Source organism: Capra hircus, chromosome 13 (genome assembly GCF_001704415.2).
Source record: "Capra hircus breed San Clemente chromosome 13, ASM170441v1, whole genome shotgun sequence".
NCBI classification, from domain to species: Eukaryota; Metazoa; Chordata; class Mammalia; order Artiodactyla; family Bovidae; genus Capra; species Capra hircus.
The window spans coordinates 59,563,343-59,584,178 of record NC_030820.1 but is presented as its reverse complement, the minus strand read 5'-3'; the positions used below and the strand labels follow the sequence as shown (position 1 = coordinate 59,584,178).

Here is a 20,836-nt window from a genome sequence, read left to right as displayed (position 1 = left end):
AGCTTAGTGGGCACTGGTGTTGAACACAGAGCAGCAGAGAGGACTGACTCGCTCATGCAAGGAAACCTGGAAAGGACTCAGAAAGCAATGAGCCTTTCCAGGTCGGGATCAGAGTTACTGAATGTGGGACGGGCCTGAGGAGCTCAAGCTGAAAGCGGAAAAGTCCTGCGCCAGGCCCTTGGGTGGAGGGTCTTGGGTGTTAAGTTTCCACAAAGATTCTGTCTCTGGGGCCACGACCTTCCAGTTCCAGAGGGAGCCTCACGCCACCGCGCCCCCCCACCCGCCTCCCCACAGCACTCTGGCCCGGCTTTGCCATCTGGGGTTGGGACGCTAAGAGGACAAAGGCCCCTCACTCTCAGAACACTATTCCGCTGAAAAATCCCATCTGTCAGGCCCTGACCCTCCAGGTTCACAGGCAGCAGGGTGGGGGAGGGGAGAGGCCCCAGCCCCGAGGAGACCCAAGGCACCCCTCTCAGCCTCCACCCTCTGTCCTGGTCAGCATGGGGGTCCTCACGCTTCAGCTGCCTGCTCACTGGGACCCAGGCCAGTCACCTCCCCTTTCTAGGCCTTGGTTTCCCCATGTGTCACGTGCACAGGTGGGATGGGGTGGAGTATCATTTGCCACAGTCAGAAAAATATTGGGGAAAAAAATCATGGATAGAAACAAGTGCTGTGTGCTAAGTTGCTTCAGTCGTGTCCAGCTGTTTGCAACCCCACGGACTGTAGCCCACCAGGCTCCTCTGTCCATGGAGCTCTCCAGGCAAGGATGCTGGAGTGGGTTGCCATGCCCTCCTCTAGGGGATCTTCCCAACCCAGGGATCGAACCCGCGTCTCTGGTGTCTCCTGTGGCGGCAGGCGGATTCTTATCCACCGTGCCACTAGGGAAGTCCACATCTAGGACTCCAGACTGAGGAGACTCTAAGGATTTGACCTCAGGATTTTAAAATTCTGGGATTTTCAGGTTTAAAACGTGTCCCACCTCCTGAAACCTGAAGGATTTGGGAGTGCCGAGCTGATGGGGCTCAGCCTTGGCCAAATCCAGCCTGACCCTCAGGCTTGTCTGTTCCCTACCCTCAGATGCTGGCCTCTCCCTAACCTCCGAAGACTGTTGGATGCCCTCATTGTTCATGCTGGCAGCTGGCACAGCTGGCTTCCTGGCTCCAGAGCCCAAGTGCGTGTGCTCTCTGCCAGGATTTGTGAAGATCTATCAGGAGCTTCTGTGGTTGTGCTGTATAATCTCTATATATCATCATTAGCACGTGCTAAGTCACCTCAGTCGTGTCTGACTCTGCGACCCCATGGACTGTAGCCCTCCAGGCTCCTCTGACCATGGAGATTCTCCAGGCAAGAATACTGGAATGCCTTGCCATGCCCTCCTCCAGGGGAATCTTCCCAACCCAGGGATCAAACCCAGGTCTCCTGCATTGCAGGCGGATTCTTTACTGCCTGAACTCCCATTAGAATAGCACAGTTTTATTGAGCCTGGCTCTGGCCAGGGTTTTGCTGGCATTATCTTGGGTACTTAGGGTAACACCTTACAATGTAGGTGAAATTATTCTTCTGATTATAGATGAGGAAACTGAAAATTCAGACTTTAAGGAACTTCCCCAATCCAGGTGGTAGAGCTGGATTTGAAACCTTGACTGGTTGATCCCTGAGTTCCCAATCTTGACGTTAAACTGCTACGTTTTAAACTTTAAAACCAGAACTCCTCTCTGTGGCCTACAGACTCTCAACCATTTAATGTCAGGCTCTTCCTCTGCCTCCAGTCCAGCCACTGGCTTTGGACTCAAATGGAGTCACCTCATTCTTGCCCCAGGACCTTTGCACAGGCTGCTTCTGCTCTTCCTTCCTCTAGGTTACTGTGTGACTGCCTCTTTCTTACCCTTCCTGTCTCACCTCAGGGGAGAGGGCTTGGCTCACTGACCATGCTGAGTGAGCATGGCCCCCTTTCTTTTCACACCTGCTTTTTCATTCTGCTTCATTTCTATTTATACCATTTCTCATTTCTTGGTTCAGTTATTCATTGCTGTGTCTCACCCTGCTGCTGCTGCTAAGTCACTCAGTCGTGTCCGACTCTGTGCGACCCCAGAGATGGCAGCCCACCAGGCTCCCCTATCCCTGGGATTCTCCAGGCAAAACCACTGGAGTGGGTTGCCATTTCCTTCTCCAATGCATGAAAGTGAAAAGTTAAAGTGAAGTCGCTCAGTCGTGTCCAACTCCTAGCGACCCCATGGACTGCAGCCTACCAGGTTCCTCTGTCCATGTGATTTTCCAGGCAAGAGTACTGGAGTGAGTGTGTCTCACCCACTAGAACACAGTTCCTTGTGTTTTCATCTCTCTTCCTAGAAACTGGCATGGACCAGAGGTTCAGATAGTATTTGTTGAATGTGTGACTACATCTTGAAACAAGACAAGGGGAAGTCAAGGAGGAAGGTCTACCGGTCAGGCTTGTGCCCAAATCCTCTCTCCAAACCGGTAGCTGCCATCTTCTAATGGTCCAGACAGAAAGCTGAGGCCCAGAAAGATGGAGAGGCAGAGGTATGCTCAACCCCAGCTGCAGCTTAGTGATAGCAGACCAACCTGGACAGCTCTGTTTCTATACTTGCCAAGTTCTTTCTCAGAAACTATGTCCTGGGAGCTATCATACCTCCATTTTCCTGATAAAAGCCTGCAGCCTGAAAGGTCAGGAGACTGTCCCGGGGGGAGGGTCACCTTAGTGTCAGAGCAGGGGGTCCTGGGTTTCCTGTCTCTGTGCAGGTGTTGGCTTTACTCTTAGCCCTTGCTGGGGCAAGAGGTTGAAAACAAGACTCTGCGCCCACCCCTCACTCCTGGACACAACAGAAAGGAACCAGAGACCTGGCTGAGCCAGCGGGGTGTGTCTTGGAATATGCCCATCAGAAGCTGAACCTGAGGTTTTGGCAGGTGGAACCTGGCCCCTAGAGGCATGGAGGGGGTGTGAGAGGCAGATGCTGACGGGACTGGAGATCTGGGACAGTTCCTGGGTCTGCGAAGTCTGGTGCTGGGGGAGAAAGTCTGTAATTTAGGAGGGGCACTGGCAGAGGAGGAAAGGCTCCTGGTCACATCCTGGAGACTCACCCTCTGTAGATGGTGTTTTCACTGTTCCTACAGGCTGTTTAGGAAGTGTTTTGAGGACACAGGGCTCCAGGGTTGAGAATGTTTGGGAAACAGTGGAGTAAGCAAAGAGAAAGAGGAGTTTCTGTTCCAGGCCTTCTCAAAGCCTTTCTCATAGCTCAGTGCATTGCCAACCTCTAATTGCAGGAAAAGTGGGCAAAGAAGTGTGGACCCTGCCTTCTGGGAGCTCACCGTCGGTGGAGGAGACCCAGACACAGGAACAAACTGAATATCAGGAGGTTGGAGAATTATGAAGAGAAATGCAAATAATGGGCGGGGGAGGGGGGCGTTTCCCTGGGAGGATGACATTTGGGCAGAGCCTGGAAGGAAGTGAGGGAGGGGGTGAGGGGGCAGCTGTGTCTGGGGGAAGAGAGGCCCAGGCAGTGGGAACAGCATGTGCAAAGGCCCTGAGGCAGGAAGGGTACTTAGTGTATTTGAGAAGCAACAGGAGCCGGTGGCTGGAGCAAGGTGGGCTGAGGGGGAAGGTGGTAGGAGATGGGGTTGACAGGGATCAGCCTCCAAAGGCCACCAGAGGCCAACAAGGCCATTCAGAGCTTGTTGGGGAGCCCTTGGAGGGTTTGGGCAGGGAGTGATGCCTGGGACATGCTGCCTCATGAGCTTGTACTATCAAACAACCTTTTAAGAGCAATAGCAGGAACAGTAGCCATAGCGTGTGGAGGGTAGTCAGGGTACTGCACCTCTTGAAAGCCTGGGAGGTAGGCATGGTTAACACCTATCTTACAGGTGAGGAAACTGAGATTTAGAAAAAGGTGCTCAAAGACATTTCTGGAACAAATAAGTGAATTGAGAGACAGTATTTTTTTAAAAAAATCTTTCCATAGATATTTTTTCTGTCTTTCCTATCGCTTATTCTTCAAAAGCACCATTTTTAATGGCTGTGTGGTATTTGTTCCAGTCCCATTCACCATGCATTGTCCTGTGGCCAGGAAATTAGGTTATGTTTTGGGTTTTTTTTTTTTTTTTTTTTTTTTGTTTTTTGGTGGTGGAGGGCATTAATAGCAATGCTATAGTAAATATTCCTGTTGTCAAATCTTTCTGAATCCCTTTGGTTAGAGTCAGTTGCCTTTTAGAAGCAGTTTAGAAACAGAGTATAGAACTATTGACACAGCTCAGAATTTCTCAAAAATTTTTGAGAAAAATGACTCTGTTGCCCTCCAGAAAGAATATCTCAGCCATCTCAGTTGACCATCTCAGCCATCATGTTTGGAAGGACATATCTGGGTTGAGTTTTCAGTTACTGCCTTATTTTGTTCTCTCATAGAATATCCTTAGAAGTGTATTTACTTTTTAGTAGGTAATGCATTTATAAAGTGGGTTTCCCAGGTAGTGTTAGTGGTAAAGAACACACCTGCCAATGCAGGAGATGTGGGTTCTATTCCTGGGTTGGGAAGATCCCCTGGAGGAGGGCATGGCCACCCACTCCAATATTCTTGCCTGGAGAATCCCATGGACAGAGGAGTCTGATGGACTACAGGCCATAGGGTTGCAAAGAGTCAAACATGACTGAAGCCACTTAGCACACACGAACGTTTATAAGGTTTAAAAAATATTTTCTGAAAAGCTTTTCTCTTTCCCCTGTTCCTTAGTCAGCCCAGTAGCCACCACTGGGACCAGTTTCTGGTGAGTCCTTCCGGAGAAGTTCAGAGACAAGCAAATGTGTACAGTGAGAACACCCTTTGAATGGAATGAAACAGAACAAAATAAGCCCTAGGGTGCCCAGGAGATTGGGAACTGCCATCTGAGGCTGATTTCATCTTGGTTTTGAGCTGAGTAAAGAAAACGCTGCCAAGGTCAGACTGCTGGAGGAGGCACAGCCACAGGCCTGGGTACAGGATGAGATGTTATTCTTGCACACGTGCTGGGTCAAGATAAGCACACGAGGGACACAAGGATCCTCCAGCTCCCTCTGATCTGGGCACACTAAGGACAGCTTGGCCATCTTCTTATTCTTACAGGTTCTCCTTCCCTACGCTACACAGTGGGGAAGAGGGAGAGCTAGGATGCTTTCAATCACTCTGAACTGGTGTCAGGTGCTTAAACCCTGGAAAATAGAGGTCATCCTCAGTATGCTGTTGACACATGAAGATGCTCTGAGTCCTGGAATCTGAGCATGTCCAAATAATCTCTCTTTGTGTGGCCTGACTTGGAATCCCAGGGAAGTGCCTTCTGCCTCAGTTTACCTCACTTTCTTAATTTGGGAATGAGCCTCAGGGTTTTTGTGCTGCTTGTTTGAAGCTCCAGGGCATGCAGTCAGAGGCAGCTTTGAAGATGCAAGAGTCAGCAGGGCCTTTATGCAGGCATCTCAAATATCCCCCAACACGTGATTGAAACTACACATTTCAGAGAAGAATTCAACCACGGCACCATTGTTGTCATTCCCATTTTAATGACAGGGAAGGTGAGGTCTGGGAGGCACTCTAGCAACATGTTCCCATGGTAAGTGAGGTAATTTAACCTCATTCTGTTAAAACCACCATCTCCTTCTATTCCAGCTTCCCTTTGTGTCAGATGAAGTTGGAGTGTGAGCATTTTGGGGATCTGGCTAAGAGGACTTTGACATTTAGTTCGGGTTTAGTGGTTTTATTTATGTTGTTTCCAGTTACTTTTTTTCTCTTGCTCACCTGGGACTCAGCTGATTCCTAGTCCTGACTTCAGCTGACTTCAGGGATTTCCAGCTACAGGAAAATCTTCCAGGAATTACCCTTACCTGGCACATTGAGGTGACTCACCTGGTACTGTGACATGAAAGTGAAGGGTCAGAGGTCATACCTCCATAGGCATGGAGGGTCCTACAGTGTGAATGCCACCAGTATGAGGTAGTACAGGAGAGGTTTGAAATGTGTGTATACATGGAAATGTAGTATACAGAAGCCTGTTTGTGGAAAGTATGGAAATATGTCAAACAGGTAATTCACAAAAAGAATGTTATTTTTCTGAACTTTGTAATCTCTGTAGAAATTGAAATTTGCTAAGATTTCTTTTATCTAACTAAATCATCTCTGTATTACTTACTTCGTAATTTTGTAGTCCTTTTCTTAAACAACACTCCCTAACACTCCTTAAATTGTTTAAGCCTCAGGAAGTACAAAATCGGACCTGCTCCTACTGTGTCTTTCAGGATCAGAGTCCCTCCTTGGCTCTCCTCACTGCCACTGTCAAAGTGCAGTTACATGGGAATGTAACAGAATGGTTCGGAGGACTTCTGCTGGACCCAAACAAACCTTAGTTTTCTAATCTATAAAATAGGAATATTAGTAGAATCTCCTCAGACAGTAATGAAGTCAAATGAGAAAATGTGTGTATGTTTGAACACAATCTAGCAGAGGGCAGTTAGTGCCAGGTCTGTTATCTAGCTGATCCTCATAGACTCCCTGTTTATGATAGTATCTTTTCTGTTATGGTTGGTTGGTGCCTATGCCAGAATGTACAATCATTGGTAGCTATTGGTATACTATTAGTTCTCCCCAACCTCTCCAAGGTATGTACACAGTCAGTGCTTGATCACTGATAATCCAATCAAAGAATGAAAAACACCATCTGGGATAGAAGGAGGCTGACTCCAAAGTGAGCAATGTCCTAGACCCAAACAGTGGCTCACCCTCTCATCTGGAAGGGCTGTTAGAGGTGATTTTTCTAATTCTCTGTTTAAAAATGTGTCTTTGTTTTCCCCCCTGCCTGGTTTAACTATTGGCAATTTGGTAATTTATTTTACATTTCCAAATTTCCAACAGTTAAACCAGTCAAGGGGAAAAAGAAAGAAGAAAGAAGCAGAAAGAAGAAATTAACTTCTGTTATTATAAATGTTTATACAGAAATATGTACATCTAGTCAAGGCTATGGTTCTTCCAGTAGTCATGTATGGATGTGAGAGTTGGACTATAAAGAAAGCTGGGCATAGAAGAATTGATGCTTTTGAATTGTGGTGTTGGAGAAGACTCTTGAGAGTCCCTTGGAGACTGCAAGGAGATCCAACCAGTTCATCCTAGGGGAAATTAGTCCTGGGTGTTCATTGGAAGGACTAAAACTAATGTTGAAGCTGAAACTCCAATATTTTGGCCACCTGATGTGAAGAGCTGACTCATTTGAAAAGACCCTGATGTTGGGAAAGATTGAGGGCAGGAGGAGAACAGGACGACAGAGGATGAGATGGTTGGATGGCATCACTGACTCAATGGACACAGGTTTGGGTGGACTCCGGGAGTTGGTGATGGACAGGGACGCCTGGTGTGCTGCAGTTCATGGGGTCGCAAAGAGTCAGGCACAACTGAGCAACTGAACTGAACTGAACTGAAATATGTGCATTGTGCTCAGTCCTGTCTGACTCTTTGCAGTACCATGAACTATAGCCCTCCAGGCTCCTCTGCCCATGGAATTTTCCAGGCAAGAATACTAGAGTATTCTTTCTCCTTCTCCAGGAGATCTTCCTGACCCAGGGATCAAACCTGTGTCTCCTGCATTGGCAGGCAGATTTTTTTACCACTAGGGCCACCTGGGAAGTCCATTACGTAAATATAGTACATGTGATATTACCATTATGTATTTAAGGCATATTTATGTTGTACATAGTGCTTTGAAACATACTTTTGAAAAATTCAATCTTAGTGCTAAATATATTTTAATCATATCATTTTTAATGAGTGTATAATATTCCTCATCAAAAAGTGAGGATATTTAAAGGTACTTAGCAGAGGGTTATGCCATGAGCAATGACGAGAGTTTTGCCATGCAAAGCTTCTGGTATATATAAAAACCTCCATAAATTCAGTTCTTCCGCAGGATGGATTTATATAACCAATTTCCTTTCACTGAGCACTTAAGTTATTTTCATTATTTTGCCATGATAAAGAACGCAGGGCATATTAATCTTCGCTCACATCCTTAGTAAATTTCGGGACTGCTGGGCATGCCCATCTTCACACTAACTTGCTCAGCATTAAGCAGTTAGGGGAACAGACAGGGAAACTGGCTTGCACTGGTTCACATAGCCTGTCAGCTGAAGTCAGGACTGCTGCTGCTGCTGCTGCTGCTAAGTCGCTTCAGTCATGTCCGACTCTGTGCGACCCCAGAGACGGCGGCCCATCAGGCTCCCCCGTCCCTGGGATTCTCCAGGCAAGAACACTGGAGTGGGTTGCCATTTCCTTCTCCAGTGCATGAAAGTGAAAAGTGAAAGTGAAGTCGCTCAGTCGTGTCCGACTCTTAGCGACCCCTTGGACCCACCAGGGTCCTCCGTCCATCAGCTAAGTCCCGGGTGAACAAGAGAAAGAATTAGCCGCTTGAGCTAAAGGGGCTGCTCAAAGAACCTGAGACCACCGGGAAGGTGAGGGGCGGGGAGGGACTGCGAAGACCTGGCGCCCCCACGCCAGGCCGAAGCTAAGCCGTTGCCTGGCAATGCGGGCGGCGCGGAGTTCGAACGGAAGCGAGAAACCAATCAGGATGTCCGGGGCAAACCATTCTGGTGTCGGGGAGGGGGGTGAAGCGACGCGCTCATTTCCCCTTCCCCCGGCGCCCCGGGATTTTCACTTCCCCTCTGTGCCCCCAGACCTTCGCTCTGTCTGGGACCTGGGGACAGTCAGGTTTTCCGGCTTATCTCGGGTGCGGAGCACAGCTCCGAAGAGCCCCCCGCGGGTCCTCACGTGGGGCTTGGGCCTCCCGAGCCGTGTTGGGTGCGGCCATTCCCCGCCTGACTGGGTCCGAGCTGTCAGCCTCCTCAAGACCCACACTGGAGGAGTGGGACTCGCCTAGGTGAGGCTCCTTGTGAGGGCACGGGTGGTCCGGGGCGCGAACCCGGGTGTAAGGGGGCGCTGTATTCACCCCTGCGGTGCGTGTTCTCTCCGAGTCCTACGAGGATACCCCATTTCACAGATGAGAATGCTGAGGCTCAGAAAGACGAAGTCTGGCAGAGAATCTGATTCAGATCTTTCTGCTCCATCTCGCAGTCTCTAGCGTAATAGTTCTAGATTTGCCTTGAGAGACCCTGACAGGTAACTGGTGGTCGCTTTCTTAGCCTCTGATCAACAGGAGCATGAGAGCCCTGGCTGCATCCGCTCCAGGCTGCCTCTCCCCAGCATCGGCCTGGGGTCTTCTCCCCACCATCTGTCTTCATTTCTCCAGGAAGCCAGGGGTGGACTTAGGGCTCACTTGAGATCCTTCAGCTTGCAGGGCTCTGAATTACAGAGCTCTCCCTCTCAGAGAGAAGATACTGGTGGCTCAGGCAGGACTTACATTTCTGAGCTAGGTGCCAGGTGGGCAGCAGATGCTTTGGCCCTGAAATTGCTGTAGGATTCTTGGGAATCTACTGCGGGTTTGGCAAAAGGGTAGGCACAGCCCTCAGCCAAAGACGCTAGTCACCAGAGACACTGGACTTGGTCCTGGGCCCAGGACCGCTCCTGGTAGAGCATCTGACCTACACCAGGCCTTACCTCCTAGGGAACCCCCTCCCCACCTGCTGGTTGCTATTGGTTTCCTTTTGTAGGTGGGCAAACTGAGGTTCTAAAAAGTTAAGCCCCTTTGCCCAAAACCACATGGTCAGACTTGGCAACTCTGGGGCTGGTTCCCAATCTGTCTGGCTTCCATCTTAGAATCCTAGACACTCAGAATTGTAGCATCTGGGAGTCTAGAATCTCTTCAAGGGGAATTATTTATCCTCTCTCCTCCAAACCAGTCTCCTGGCTTTAAAGGGAGCAGAGCTCTGGAAATTCAGAAAGAAAACAAGTCTTCGTTCTTTCAACAAATATTTACTCACTTCATATGCTCTGCCTTGTCTATTTTGTTTTTCTCAGTAGCATTTACCCCATCCAGTGTCCTATAATTTCACTTATTAGCGAGTTTATTATCTTCCCGGACTGGAATGTGATGCAGGGAGGGGCTAGGGTGAGGTAAATGAGGTAATCGCCTCCAGTGTGAAACTGAGGGGTGCCCAAAGCCCTAGGAATCAAAATGACTAATGCTAACATTTATTGATCATTTGTTGTGTGTTCTGCTGGTGGGAGATCAACTCCCTGGATCACAGTCCCTCATCTCTGTCACAATTACACATGCATCCCCCTGACCTAGCTGTCCCACTTCTGGGCAGAATGATATAGGTGCAGTGAGCCCATAGTGTGGGGTTTTTGGGTTTTTTAAGGCTCTGCCTGAGAACTCTTATTTATTTGTTTATTTTTGGCTGGGCTGGGTCTTCGTTGCTGCCTGGGCTTTCTCTAGTTGCAGGCTTATCATTGTGGTGGCTTTTCTTGCTGTGGATCATGGGCTCTAGAACTTGGAGGCTTCGTTTGTTGTGGCCTAGTTGCTCCATGGCACGTGGGATCTTCTACCAGGGGTAGAAACCATGTCCCCTATATTGGCAGGCAGATTCTTAACCACTGGCCCACCAGGGAAGTCCCACAGTGTGGTTTTTATAGAGACTAGACACACGCTCAGTGGCCATCGGTAGGGACTAATGGGCTCTTTATGTAGTACCACATATATTATTAAGTTTATTAATTATATTATAATTAATAACATGCTAATAACACATATTAAGAACATATATTATTCAATGAAAGAGTAAGATGAAAACAATGCACAGAACATGTTGCTATGTGTAAAAAAAAATAGAAAGAATATATGTCCATTGTTGCTTGTATGTGCCTGAAATCTCCCTGGAAGGACATATAACCATCTGATCATAATGATTCTTGCAGGGAGGGGAACTGGGTGGCTGGGGATAGGAGTGGAGGGAGGTGTTTTTCTTTTTTTAATTTCCTTTATAGCTTATGAATCTTAAGCCATGCACATGTATCACCTGGTTGAAAAAAATATATGTGTATTATAGATTATTTATCTAATCATGAGACCACTGCCCTGTCTATGATCTGTCATTAACTTTCTTGTGACTTTGGACAAGGTTCTTGACATCTCTGCGCCGAGAAAAGAAGCCATGATGGTGAGCTTCGGCCCAGGCAGAGGGCAGTCCGGGACAGGAAGTGGGCTTGGTTGTGGGTCTGTCCCAACTCCACCTTCCGCATCCTGTGTGCCAGGCCCTTCCCTAAGGCTTTGCGCGCAGTATCTCTCTTAGTCTGCACTGCGAGTCCCTTTGTCCTCATTTGGCAAGCTCAGGTGCAGACCTGAGGCCCAGAGGACTGAGTTGGTGGAGGTGTGCAGTTGGTGGGCCAAACGGGAGATTGCTGCCTTAGGCAACTGCACCCACACCGCTTCTGTGGCCTGTTTACCTTTCCCTTCCTGAGGTTTGTGCAAGGTTGCCCTGGGCAAGGCTGACTGCAGGCAGGCCAGGGCACGAACGTCTGGGAAAACTCCAGAAATAGTGTGGGGCCTGGCATGGGCCTGGAGGATGCCCAGCTGGGTGTCTCTGGCCCTGGCAGCTGTCCTGGAGTCTTCTGCTGCCTGGAGCCTTCCTGGCTCCCTCTGGGGCAGGAGAGGGCCTCTCTGTCTCCACCCAAGTCTGGGTTGGACTTCTGCTAAAGAAAAGGAGAAGCAGGTGGAAGGGAGGGGTGAGGTGGAAGTGCACAATGTCATAAAAATGATAAACATCAGAAACCACACCTGCCCCCTCAGCAAAGAATAGAAATCACTGACACCTCTTGATCCCTTACTGTGTGCTAAGTAATTTACAAGTGTGAATTCCTTCAATTCTGTCAATTCTATGACGTAAGGTAGTTACTGCTGTTATTTCCTCCTTATGAAGGGAAACTGAGCACAAGAGATGTTTATTATCTTGCACCTAGAGCTGGAATTGGAATCCCAGGAGTCTGGCTTCAGACTCTAAACCTTCTGATTCTTTTTTTTTAAATGTATGTATTAATAAAATGCAGTTTACCATTTTAATCATTTTTAAGTGTACAGTCTAGTCGCATTACGTTCATTACAGTGTTGTGCAACCATTGCTAATGGAAACTCCATACCCAGTGAATAGTAACTCCTTGCTCTCTTCACTCTCCCACCCCGGCAGTAACCATTCTTCTTTCTGCCTCTATGAATCCAACTACTTGAGGAACCTCATATAAGTGGAATCAGGCAATATCTGTTCTTTCGTGACTGGCTTATTTCACTTAGTATGATGACTTCAAGATTCATCCGTGTTGTATAGCATGTGTCAGAATTTCCTTCCTTTTTAAGGCTAAGTGACATTCCACTATGTGTATATACCGTACCCCACATTTTGAGTATTTATCTGTCAGGGGACACTTGGGTAGTTTCCACCTTTTGGCTATTGTGAATAATGCTGCTATAAACACTGATGTACAAGTATCTGTTCAAGTCCCTGCCTTTAGTTCTTTTGGTCATATACCTGAAGTAGGTTTGCTGGATGCCATAGTAAGTCTGTTAAAAATTTTTGCTTAACTGCCATACTCTTTCCATAGTGGCTGTACCATTTTATATCCCAACAGTGACCATTTTATATCCCAACAGTGCACCAAGTTTCTAATTTTGGCTCATTCTCCATCCACATTTATTATTTTCTGTTATTGTTTGACTGATAATGGCTATCTTGTGGGTGTGGTATGGTATCTCATCCTGGTTTTGGTTTGCATTTCCCTAATCATAAGCGATGCTGAGCATCTTTCCTTGTGCTTACTGGCCACTTGTGTACCTTCTTTGGATAAATATCTATTCAAGTGACCGCATTCTTAGATTTGTAACCTCTGAGAGAAGTGGTCAACATTCTGTCTGGGCTGACGAAGGCCTCACAGAGGAGCTGGGCACTGGAGCATCTGTTTGGTTGAAGAGTTATCATAGCTCACATTTTGGTGGCATTTGTCAAGCACGGGCCTCATGCTGGGAGGGAGGCACTATTAGGGATCCTGCTTTACAGTTGGGGAAACCAAGGCATGGAGAAGTATATTACCCAAGTTTTATAGCTGATCGCTGGTGGAGTTGAGATTTGAACTCAGTCAGGCTAGTCCTAGAATTAAGGCTACAGGGGTGGCCAGGGAGAGGGCGTGGAAAAGGGCACTGCCAGCAAAGGATGCAGTGTGTGCAGAGACTTGGATGTAGCATCTTAGGAGACAAAATAGGATTCAGTTGGAAATGTCTGGAGCCCAGCTTGAGTAGGGGCTCCTGGAGGCTGGAGCCGGAGTGGGACTGGTGGAGGAAGGCCTGGGCAGAGTAGAGGAGTGGGAGGAGGCTTGGTGCTGAGGGGCCTTGGTCTTTCAGGTGGCCTGGCCACTTGGTCTGTGTTGTCCCCTTTTATGCTTTGTCCCTGGAGGATGGAGTTCTTAGCCCATGGGAGAGATAGGAAACAGGTGATGGTTGTTGATGTTCAGTCGCCCAGTCGTGTCCAATTCTTTGTGACCCCATGGACTGCAGCATGCCAGGCCTCTCTGTCCCTCATCATCTCCCAAAGTTTGCCCAAGTTCATGTCCATTGCATTGATGATGCCATCCAGCCATCTCATCCTCTGACACCTTCTTCTTCTTCTGCCTTCAGTCTTTCCCAGCACCAGGGACTTTTCCAGTGAGTTGGCTGTTTGCATCAGATGACCAAAATACTGGAGCTTCAACTTCAGCATCAGTCCCTCCAATGAGTATTCAGGGTTGATTTCCCTTAAGATTGATTGGTTTTATCTCCATGCTGTTCAAGGGACTTTCAGGTGGTAGTATCATCTAAAATGACAGGGTGCGATGAATGCTTGGAAGGGAACTAACTGGGTAAGAGAGTTGGCAGGAGCCCCAGGGTGGTCAGGGAAACCTCTCTGAGGAAGTGAAAATGGAAGGTTCCAGGCAGAGAAAAGATGGTGGAAAGGCCCTGAGGCAGGAGAAACCTTGGTGTGCTCAGGAACAGCAGGGAGGACTCAGAGGCTGGAGCAGGGGAGGCTGGAGAGGAGGTGGCAGAGGAGGAGGACTGAGAGGAGGGCCAAGTGGAGAGTTTGGATTTTGTTCTCAGGTGATAGGGAGTCTCAGGGGCTGGGGCTGGGGTGACTTAAGCAGAGCTGTGATGACATCTGATTTCTGTTGGGAAAACATTGCCATTTCTGCCCTCATAGCTGAGGAAACAGGTCCAGAACCATAGCCAAGTTGACTTCTCTCTCTGGGGCCCAGAGAGGGAGGCTAGAGATTCCCTAGGAGTCCCCTGGTGAGTGGCCAAAGACTAGCAGGAGACTGGGGACTGTCTCCTCCACACCCCTGCTCCCCAGACCCAGGCCTTGGTTCAGGTTCTGGCTTTGCCATTTTTTAGCCATGTGACCTCAGACATGTGGCTTCACTCTCCATGCCTTGGTTTTCTCAAATGTAAAATAGTCATAATAGTAGTATCTACCTTACAGTGTACGTGTGAGGATTAATAAATGAGTTAATTCCTAGAAAGAGCTTAGAACAAATGCCAGGTACAAAGCAAGCACTTGGAGAAGTTCTACCTGTTTTATAAAACTTGTCATCATTGCCTTGCTTTTACTACTGTTAGAGCCTAACTGAGCACAGCTTCCTTCCCCACTGTTGCCTTAGTAGAGGGTTAGGAAGGGACCCAGCAGTCTGCTGTGGACAATGATGGTCTTGTCACCTCCCTTATCCTCCTAAAATCAGGACCCAGGGACTGGAAGAGGTCTCAGAGCTGATTCACTCCCAGGTGGAAGAGAGTTGTTCCTTGAATCAGTTCCTGTCCCCTTGTGCCCTCCACCTCAATGCTGGTACAGCCCCCACCAGGCACAGACATGGAAGTGGGTCCTTTCACTTCCATGGGGCTCATGTCTGAGGCCAGTGCTCACTTCCTTCTTTGGACTGCAGGATCCCAGTGAAAACTGGCTTCATTGAATGTGCCACCCGAAGTGATGTAATAGAGCTTGGTGGCAGAAGAGATGGTCACCTCCCTCCCAGGGGTTCCTTCTGGCAGGACTACTATTGACTCTTCATCTGTAAAATGGGGATCAAATAGCTTCTCCCTCTCAGGGTAGTATAGAGATTTAAACAAGGACTGTGTCTGGCAATCTGAAATTCTAGTTATTATTATTGCTGTCAATTACTAATGTTTATAGCTTGCTCAAAGCTTCAGTAGGCACTCTCAAGCTCTAAGAACTCACACTGACCTGGCCTGGAAGCTGGGACTCACCTTTAGACAGAATGGAAGACCAGAGAGGTTCAGCAACCTATTCAGGGACACACAGCCAGAAAGGGGGGTGGTGTTAATTAAGGTTTGGTCTGAGGAGAAAGAGCCCAATTTGGACTCTGCAGGGTGACTTTGGCAACTGACTCAGCCTGTCCCAGCCTCAGTTGTCCATTAGTCAAATGGGGATAATAATAGAGCTCCCTTCATAGGGATTGTTGGGAAGATTAAAATGGGTTAATTAACACCAGGAAAAGTTAATATGTTAACTGGCGGTCATTGTGGCAGTGACAAGGGGGACTCAGTTTTTCCATCCGCAAGATGGGTGCCCTTGCCCTACTGGGCTCCACGTGTGGGCCAGGGCAGCTGGGGATGGGCGGGCCCCGCTCTTCGGAAGGGCTTCCTGGGGTAGGCAGGGCGCCTGAGACCAGATCCCGGCGCCGAGCTGACGGACAGCAAGCCTGGGCTCAGTTCCGGCCCGCTGCCTGGTTTTCCTTCTCCCTTTTCGAGTAATTCCTGGGCCGGCGGGTTCACTTGCCGGGGGCCGGCCGCCGGAAGTTGCGCAAACGTTGTGTTACCTGAGCCCAGGTGGGCCGGGCTGGAGAGCGCAGAGCGGCGGCCGGGACGCAGCCAGGTATGTGCGGACCGGGGCCTGGGCGCCCGGGTCGGGGCTGCCCGGGCACCTCTCCCTCCTCCTCGGGTAGGCGGGGACCGGGCCGAAACTCACCTTCAGGCCTGGACGAGGCTGTAGGAATCGTGCCGTCTGCTCTCTCATTCAAGAGCCGGGACTACCTGAGCTCGGAGAGGGGCGGCTAGCAGACTAGGGTCACACAGCGTGCTGCTGGGCTCTGGGCCTCCACCGCCGCTAGGAGTCCCCAAGATTGCTCTCGGCTAGGAAGGGCAAGGGCAGAAGCTAGCCCGGGGATCCGGGCTCCTCTACGACCCTCTCCCCTTCGCCCGCCCGCCGCGGCCCCACACCGCGGCCTCCTGAGGCTAATGCCCGGGAAGCCTCTGGGGAGGGAGCGTGGTGAGGCTACATGCCCGAGGATGACAAGGAGAAGGGCCTGGGGCCGGCGTATTTGGGGTCGTTTGTGGGTGTTTGAAATCCGTGGGTGGGGCGTTGGGTGATGAGAGGAGGCCTCAGAGAAGGCACGAGCCCCACCTGGGGACCGGGATCCTGGCTTCAACTGGAGGAGCCACAGCACTTTGGGCTTCACCCGCCTGTGGAATGAGTCTTGTTCACGGATTAAGCTCCTTTGTCCGCGGCTTAGGCTCAGACAGACCCTTCTGGAGAAGACTTAGAGACCCCTGCGAGAGGAACGGTCTCAGGAGTGGGTCCAATTCGTAATAGAAACAGGGAGCCCAGGTCATGCAGTGAATGAAAGTGCTCGACTGGTTTTTTGTCTCTCCATCCTCACGGTGACCTGGAGGATGAGGAAGATCTATTTTTAACAGCATTTCACAGATAAGGAAACCCCAAGTCTGGAAGAGGTGCAGCTGTTTGCGAAAGGCGCACAGTGGTGGAGTGGGCGAGTTCTGGGCGAGCTGGCCAGCGGCCCCATAGCCAAGCTTGGCTCCTAGAATCTGCCCTGGTCTGGCCAGAAGAGCCCCTGGGGCGCCTGGTCCGCTGGAGGCGTTGGAAGCCCCAGCCGGGTGGGGGTGGGGGTCGCAGAACTTATGCCCTAGCCCTGCCCATCTGACCTCCTTCCTCCCTCTGTTTCCCGATGATGCCCGGGAGGGAACTCATGCCACCAACGGGTTGGACTGGTTTGGGAAGTGGCGGCCAGGGGGTGGGGCAGAGCCTACCTACCTTGACAGGGCTTGGCATGGCTACCTTTCTTGTGACCCTTCCCTCCTGAGGTCTCCTTGGGGGTTGGTCCTGAGTGGGGCAGCCTTCTTCTTCCACCTACTTCATCCCTTCTACCTCTGGAGCAGCTCTGGCTCTGGGCCAAAAGCCCCCAAGATTCTGTTGTCAACTTGCCTTGGTTGCAGAGGCCTCAAACTGGGGTGGGAGGGGAGGGGCTCAGATATGTTTGCAGGCATTTTGTTTGCCCTGTCCGTGCAGTTTTTTAATATTATTATTATTAAATAGACTAACAATCTAGAGTTTCCATGCACTCTGGATTCCCAGCTTCCTAGAACATTCTATATCTACCATTTTGGACCATATGCCTACAGTAGGGTGGGTGTGCCCCCTCTCTAGTTTGTCCCTGGTCTCCCTACTTATATTTGGCCCTCACAGGTATTTTATCTTAGTAAAAATCCATTGACTATTAGTTATACTTAAAGAGCAATATCTTGAAACTGAAATAGGGGAACAAAACAGACCCTCCCTTGCTGCCCTCCCCTCCCCCCCCCCCCCCCCCCCGCAGCTGTACGAGTGAATTAGGCTTCATATGACTTTGTGTCTTATTTACTGGCTCTGGAACCTAGGTTGGCAACTTCTTTGAGTCTCAGTTTCTCCGTCTGTGAAAATGGGATGACAGAGACCTGTATCACAGACTTGTTTCGAGATTACAGGAGAGGATGATGTCAGATGTCTAGAAGACAGATTCCTCTCTCCCCTCCCCAGTCCAGACTCTTCCCTCATGGCATTCTGGATGTCGAGGTGGGGCTGTCCAGTATAGCTTTTTGCTGTAGATGGAAATGCTCCAATCTGTGCTGTCTAGTAGAGTGACCACTGGCCACATATGACTATCGAGCACTTAAAATGTGGCCAGTGTGATTCAGGAACTGAATTATATTTACTATAAATTTAAAGTTAAGGCTGAGTAGCCATATGTGGCTAGTGGCTATTGAATTAGACAATACTGGTTTAGATGGCCTGAAGGTCCTCTTGAAGATCATCTTGATGGAGTCCCTTTCCCCCATATTATACTTGAAAAGGTTCAGGACTTGGTCTATGGATTTTCTTCCAGCCCATCTCCAGGGGACTTTGGGGAGCACTTTGGGACTCTAGCCCTTCTTCCTTGGAAAAAGGGACAGGGGTGGCCTGACGGCCAGGGCACTGGCCCTGATGCTTAGGTGATCATGTGGAGACCAGTGCCTCCAGAGGTAGGCCCTCCTGCCTATGGGTGTCCATACTACTGCTGTTGGGCAGATGCAGAGTTGGCTGGATACTCCTGAGCAGGGCTGTGATCTTGGGCATTTCCAGCTTCTCCTGGGGCCGCATAGCTCAAGGCTGATGTTTCCACCTGACAGGCATCCATGGATCACCGTGGGCCTGGCATTGGAATTTCATACTGGAAGCTAATGGGTGTCTGGACTCCAGTGGGGCAGGGGTGGGGTAGGGACTTTCTGCGCTCCTCCTCCACAAGCTCTGCTGCCGTGCCTGAGGCCTGGCGTGTCCAGGCGGGTGGATGGCACAGGGCAGCTTCCTGCCTAGGTGAGTGTTGGGTGGAGGTGGTTCCAGGCTTCCTGTGGGCATTCCAGGTGGGGTGTGGGGTTGGAGCCCTTTCTCTTGGCCACTCAACCCCAAGACCCCTGCGCGGCAGGGGGACAAGGGAGGCAAGGGACAGCCACCAACTTGTTGAATTAGCTTCCTCAAGCTTGCCTCCCTGGGCTTCAGTTTCCCCAAGTGCAAAATGGAGTTGAGAAGAGGACCCACTGAGGTTGAGCTGGCTGATGTCCAGCACTCAGCCTGGAGCCTACTTTGCTTCCTTTAAAATATACCATCCCCATCCTTTATGCCCAGGCAGCCGGTGTCTGTCTTTGGTACCTTTTTTCTTTCTGCTTCAGCTGGGCTGGGCCCTCCTCGAAGGCGGGGGAGTGGGTGGGGCCACAGGCCCAGCTTTCTGCCTGCTGATTGGCTCCCTGTGAATCAGAGGCGTGGCTTTTACCTTTTAATAGGGAAGGCGTCTTCGGTCTCTTGGTCTTCGCTGAGCCTTTGTCTGAGTGGGCTCTGTCGCTTTTTTCCACCCCTGCAGCCGTTGTGGAGTCCAGCTGCTAGCTTTCTGCTTGGATCTCTGTCTTCTCATTTCTCCAGTCTCCTCAGACAGAAGCCCTCGGGGAATGTAACAGCCATGCCTGTGGACACGCTGACTCCGGGAGCCCGGGACACCCCTGCCCTACCTATCCGCCTACGGACCAAGGTTCCTGGCTACCTGCTCCGGCGGCCAGCGGACGGTGGAGCCCGGAAACCTAGTGCTGTCGAGCGCCTGGAGGCCGACAAGGCCAAGTACGTCAAGAGCCTGCATGTGGCCAACACTCGTCAGGAGCCTGTGCAGCCCCTGCTGTGCAAACAGCCCCTCTTCAGCCCTGGAACTCGCCGCACCGTGCTCACACCTAGCCGCCGAGCCCTGCCTGGTCCCGGCCGCCGGCCCCAGCTGGACTTGGACATCCTTAGCAGCCTCATCAACTTGTGTGATAGTCCTGTGTCCCCTGCAGAGGCCAGCCGTACCCCTGGATGGGCTGAGGGGGCCAGGCAGCCTCCCCCGGCCACGCCTCCACGCCCACCACCGAGTATTGCTGCAGTCCGGCGAGTGGATGTCCTGCCCCTGCCGGCGTCACCTGTCCAGCCCTGCCCATCGCCAGGCCCTGCCGCTGCCTCTAGCCCAGTCAGGCCCCCAGGTTTGCAACGCTCCAAGTCGGACCTGAGTGAGCGCTTCTCACGGGCAGCAGCTGACCTGGAGCGATTCTTTAACTTCTGTGGCCTGGACCCGGAGGAGGCACAGGGATTGGGTGTGGCCCACCTAGCGCGGGCCAGCTCAGACATCGTGTCGCTGGCGGGGCCCAGTGCTGGGCCAGCCAGCTCCGAGGGGGACTGCTCCCGCCGCAGCTCTGTCACCATCGAGGATCGGGCTCGGGAGCGTGTCCCCTATGGCGTGTCAGTGATAGAGCGCAACGCCCGCGTAATCAAATGGCTGTATGGGTTGAGGCAGGCGCGGGAGTCTCCAGCAGCTGAAGGCTAGGTATCCACTGGAGTCGGGATCTTAGGCTGTTGGCCTCTTGACCTCTCCTGCATCCATTCCCTGGCTTGGAGCAGACCCAAGGCTGCTGCCTTGTGTGAACTTGCTGTGGAGGCAAAGGCTCAGAGCACCCATCTGGCAAGGACTGACCTGGAGAGAGTTGGCTCTTAACCTTGGACCACTGCCTGGCCCTCACATGTAGGGTTTTGACATGAATGTCCCCTGCTTGTGGGTTTGGATTTGGGGCACTTAAGCCTCCCCACTGAGAGTGGAGGGCCAAGGGATCTCACCAGAACTGTCTACCCAGAAGCTCTGTTTCTTTCTTCCTTCCTTGGCCTCTGGCCTTTGCTGACTTCCTCTTCTTTAGCCCGTGGGCCTTGGTTACCTGGGAACTCACTCTGGGGTGGGGCAGGGAAGAGTGGCCTTGGCAGCCTGGGCCTAGGTGGGTAGACTACAGAAGGGACTTGTAGGAGTCTGCACTGCTCTGACTTCCCTCCTTTTGGTTAATAAACACAAATGCTTGTTTTTCAAAGGCTGGGTCATCAGATTCTTCTGTGTTTACAAGGGGAAAGGGTGGGAAGTCTTGGGATGGGGCCTTCAAAAGTCAGTGATTGTCCACCCTAGGATCTGGGGGAACATGAGTTCAGTGGCTGGCCTGGCCTGAGACTTGCCTCACAGGGCATCCTCAAAACCCCTCTGGGAGGCTCGCTGATGGGCCTTCTTCACAGAATTTGGGATAGAAC

At 50.7% G+C, this 20,836-nt stretch overlaps 1 protein-coding gene and 1 long non-coding RNA gene across 5 annotated transcripts; both read left to right on the top strand.

Moving 5' to 3' along the window:
* Nucleotides 2,215–6,163, top strand: LOC108637404. Its single transcript, XR_001919047.1, has 2 exons — nt 2,215–3,374; nt 4,743–6,163. It is a non-coding gene; the product is annotated as an uncharacterized LOC108637404 (long non-coding RNA).
* Nucleotides 8,666–20,625, top strand: FAM110A (family with sequence similarity 110 member A). 4 transcript variants are annotated; one of them, XM_018057656.1, is made up of 2 exons: nt 8,666–8,898; nt 19,113–20,625. In XM_018057656.1, the coding sequence occupies exon 2, from the start codon at nt 19,209–19,211 to the stop codon at nt 20,094–20,096; it is 888 nt and encodes a 295-aa protein (XP_017913145.1). In that variant the 5' UTR covers nt 8,666–8,898; nt 19,113–19,208; the 3' UTR covers nt 20,097–20,625. The 4 variants fall into 4 exon arrangements, with proteins under 4 accessions (XP_017913145.1, XP_017913147.1, XP_017913146.1 ...); XM_018057658.1 differs by having other exon boundaries at nt 8,669–8,898; nt 19,172–20,625; XM_018057657.1 differs by lacking the exon at nt 8,666–8,898 and adding an exon at nt 15,544–15,820 and having other exon boundaries at nt 19,172–20,625.

Bases quoted from the DNA above. Each gene is read 5' to 3' on its own strand.
- FAM110A (XM_018057656.1), top strand. From the start codon at position 19,209: ATGCCTGTGGACACGCTGACTCCGGGAGCCCGGGACACCCCTGCCCTA.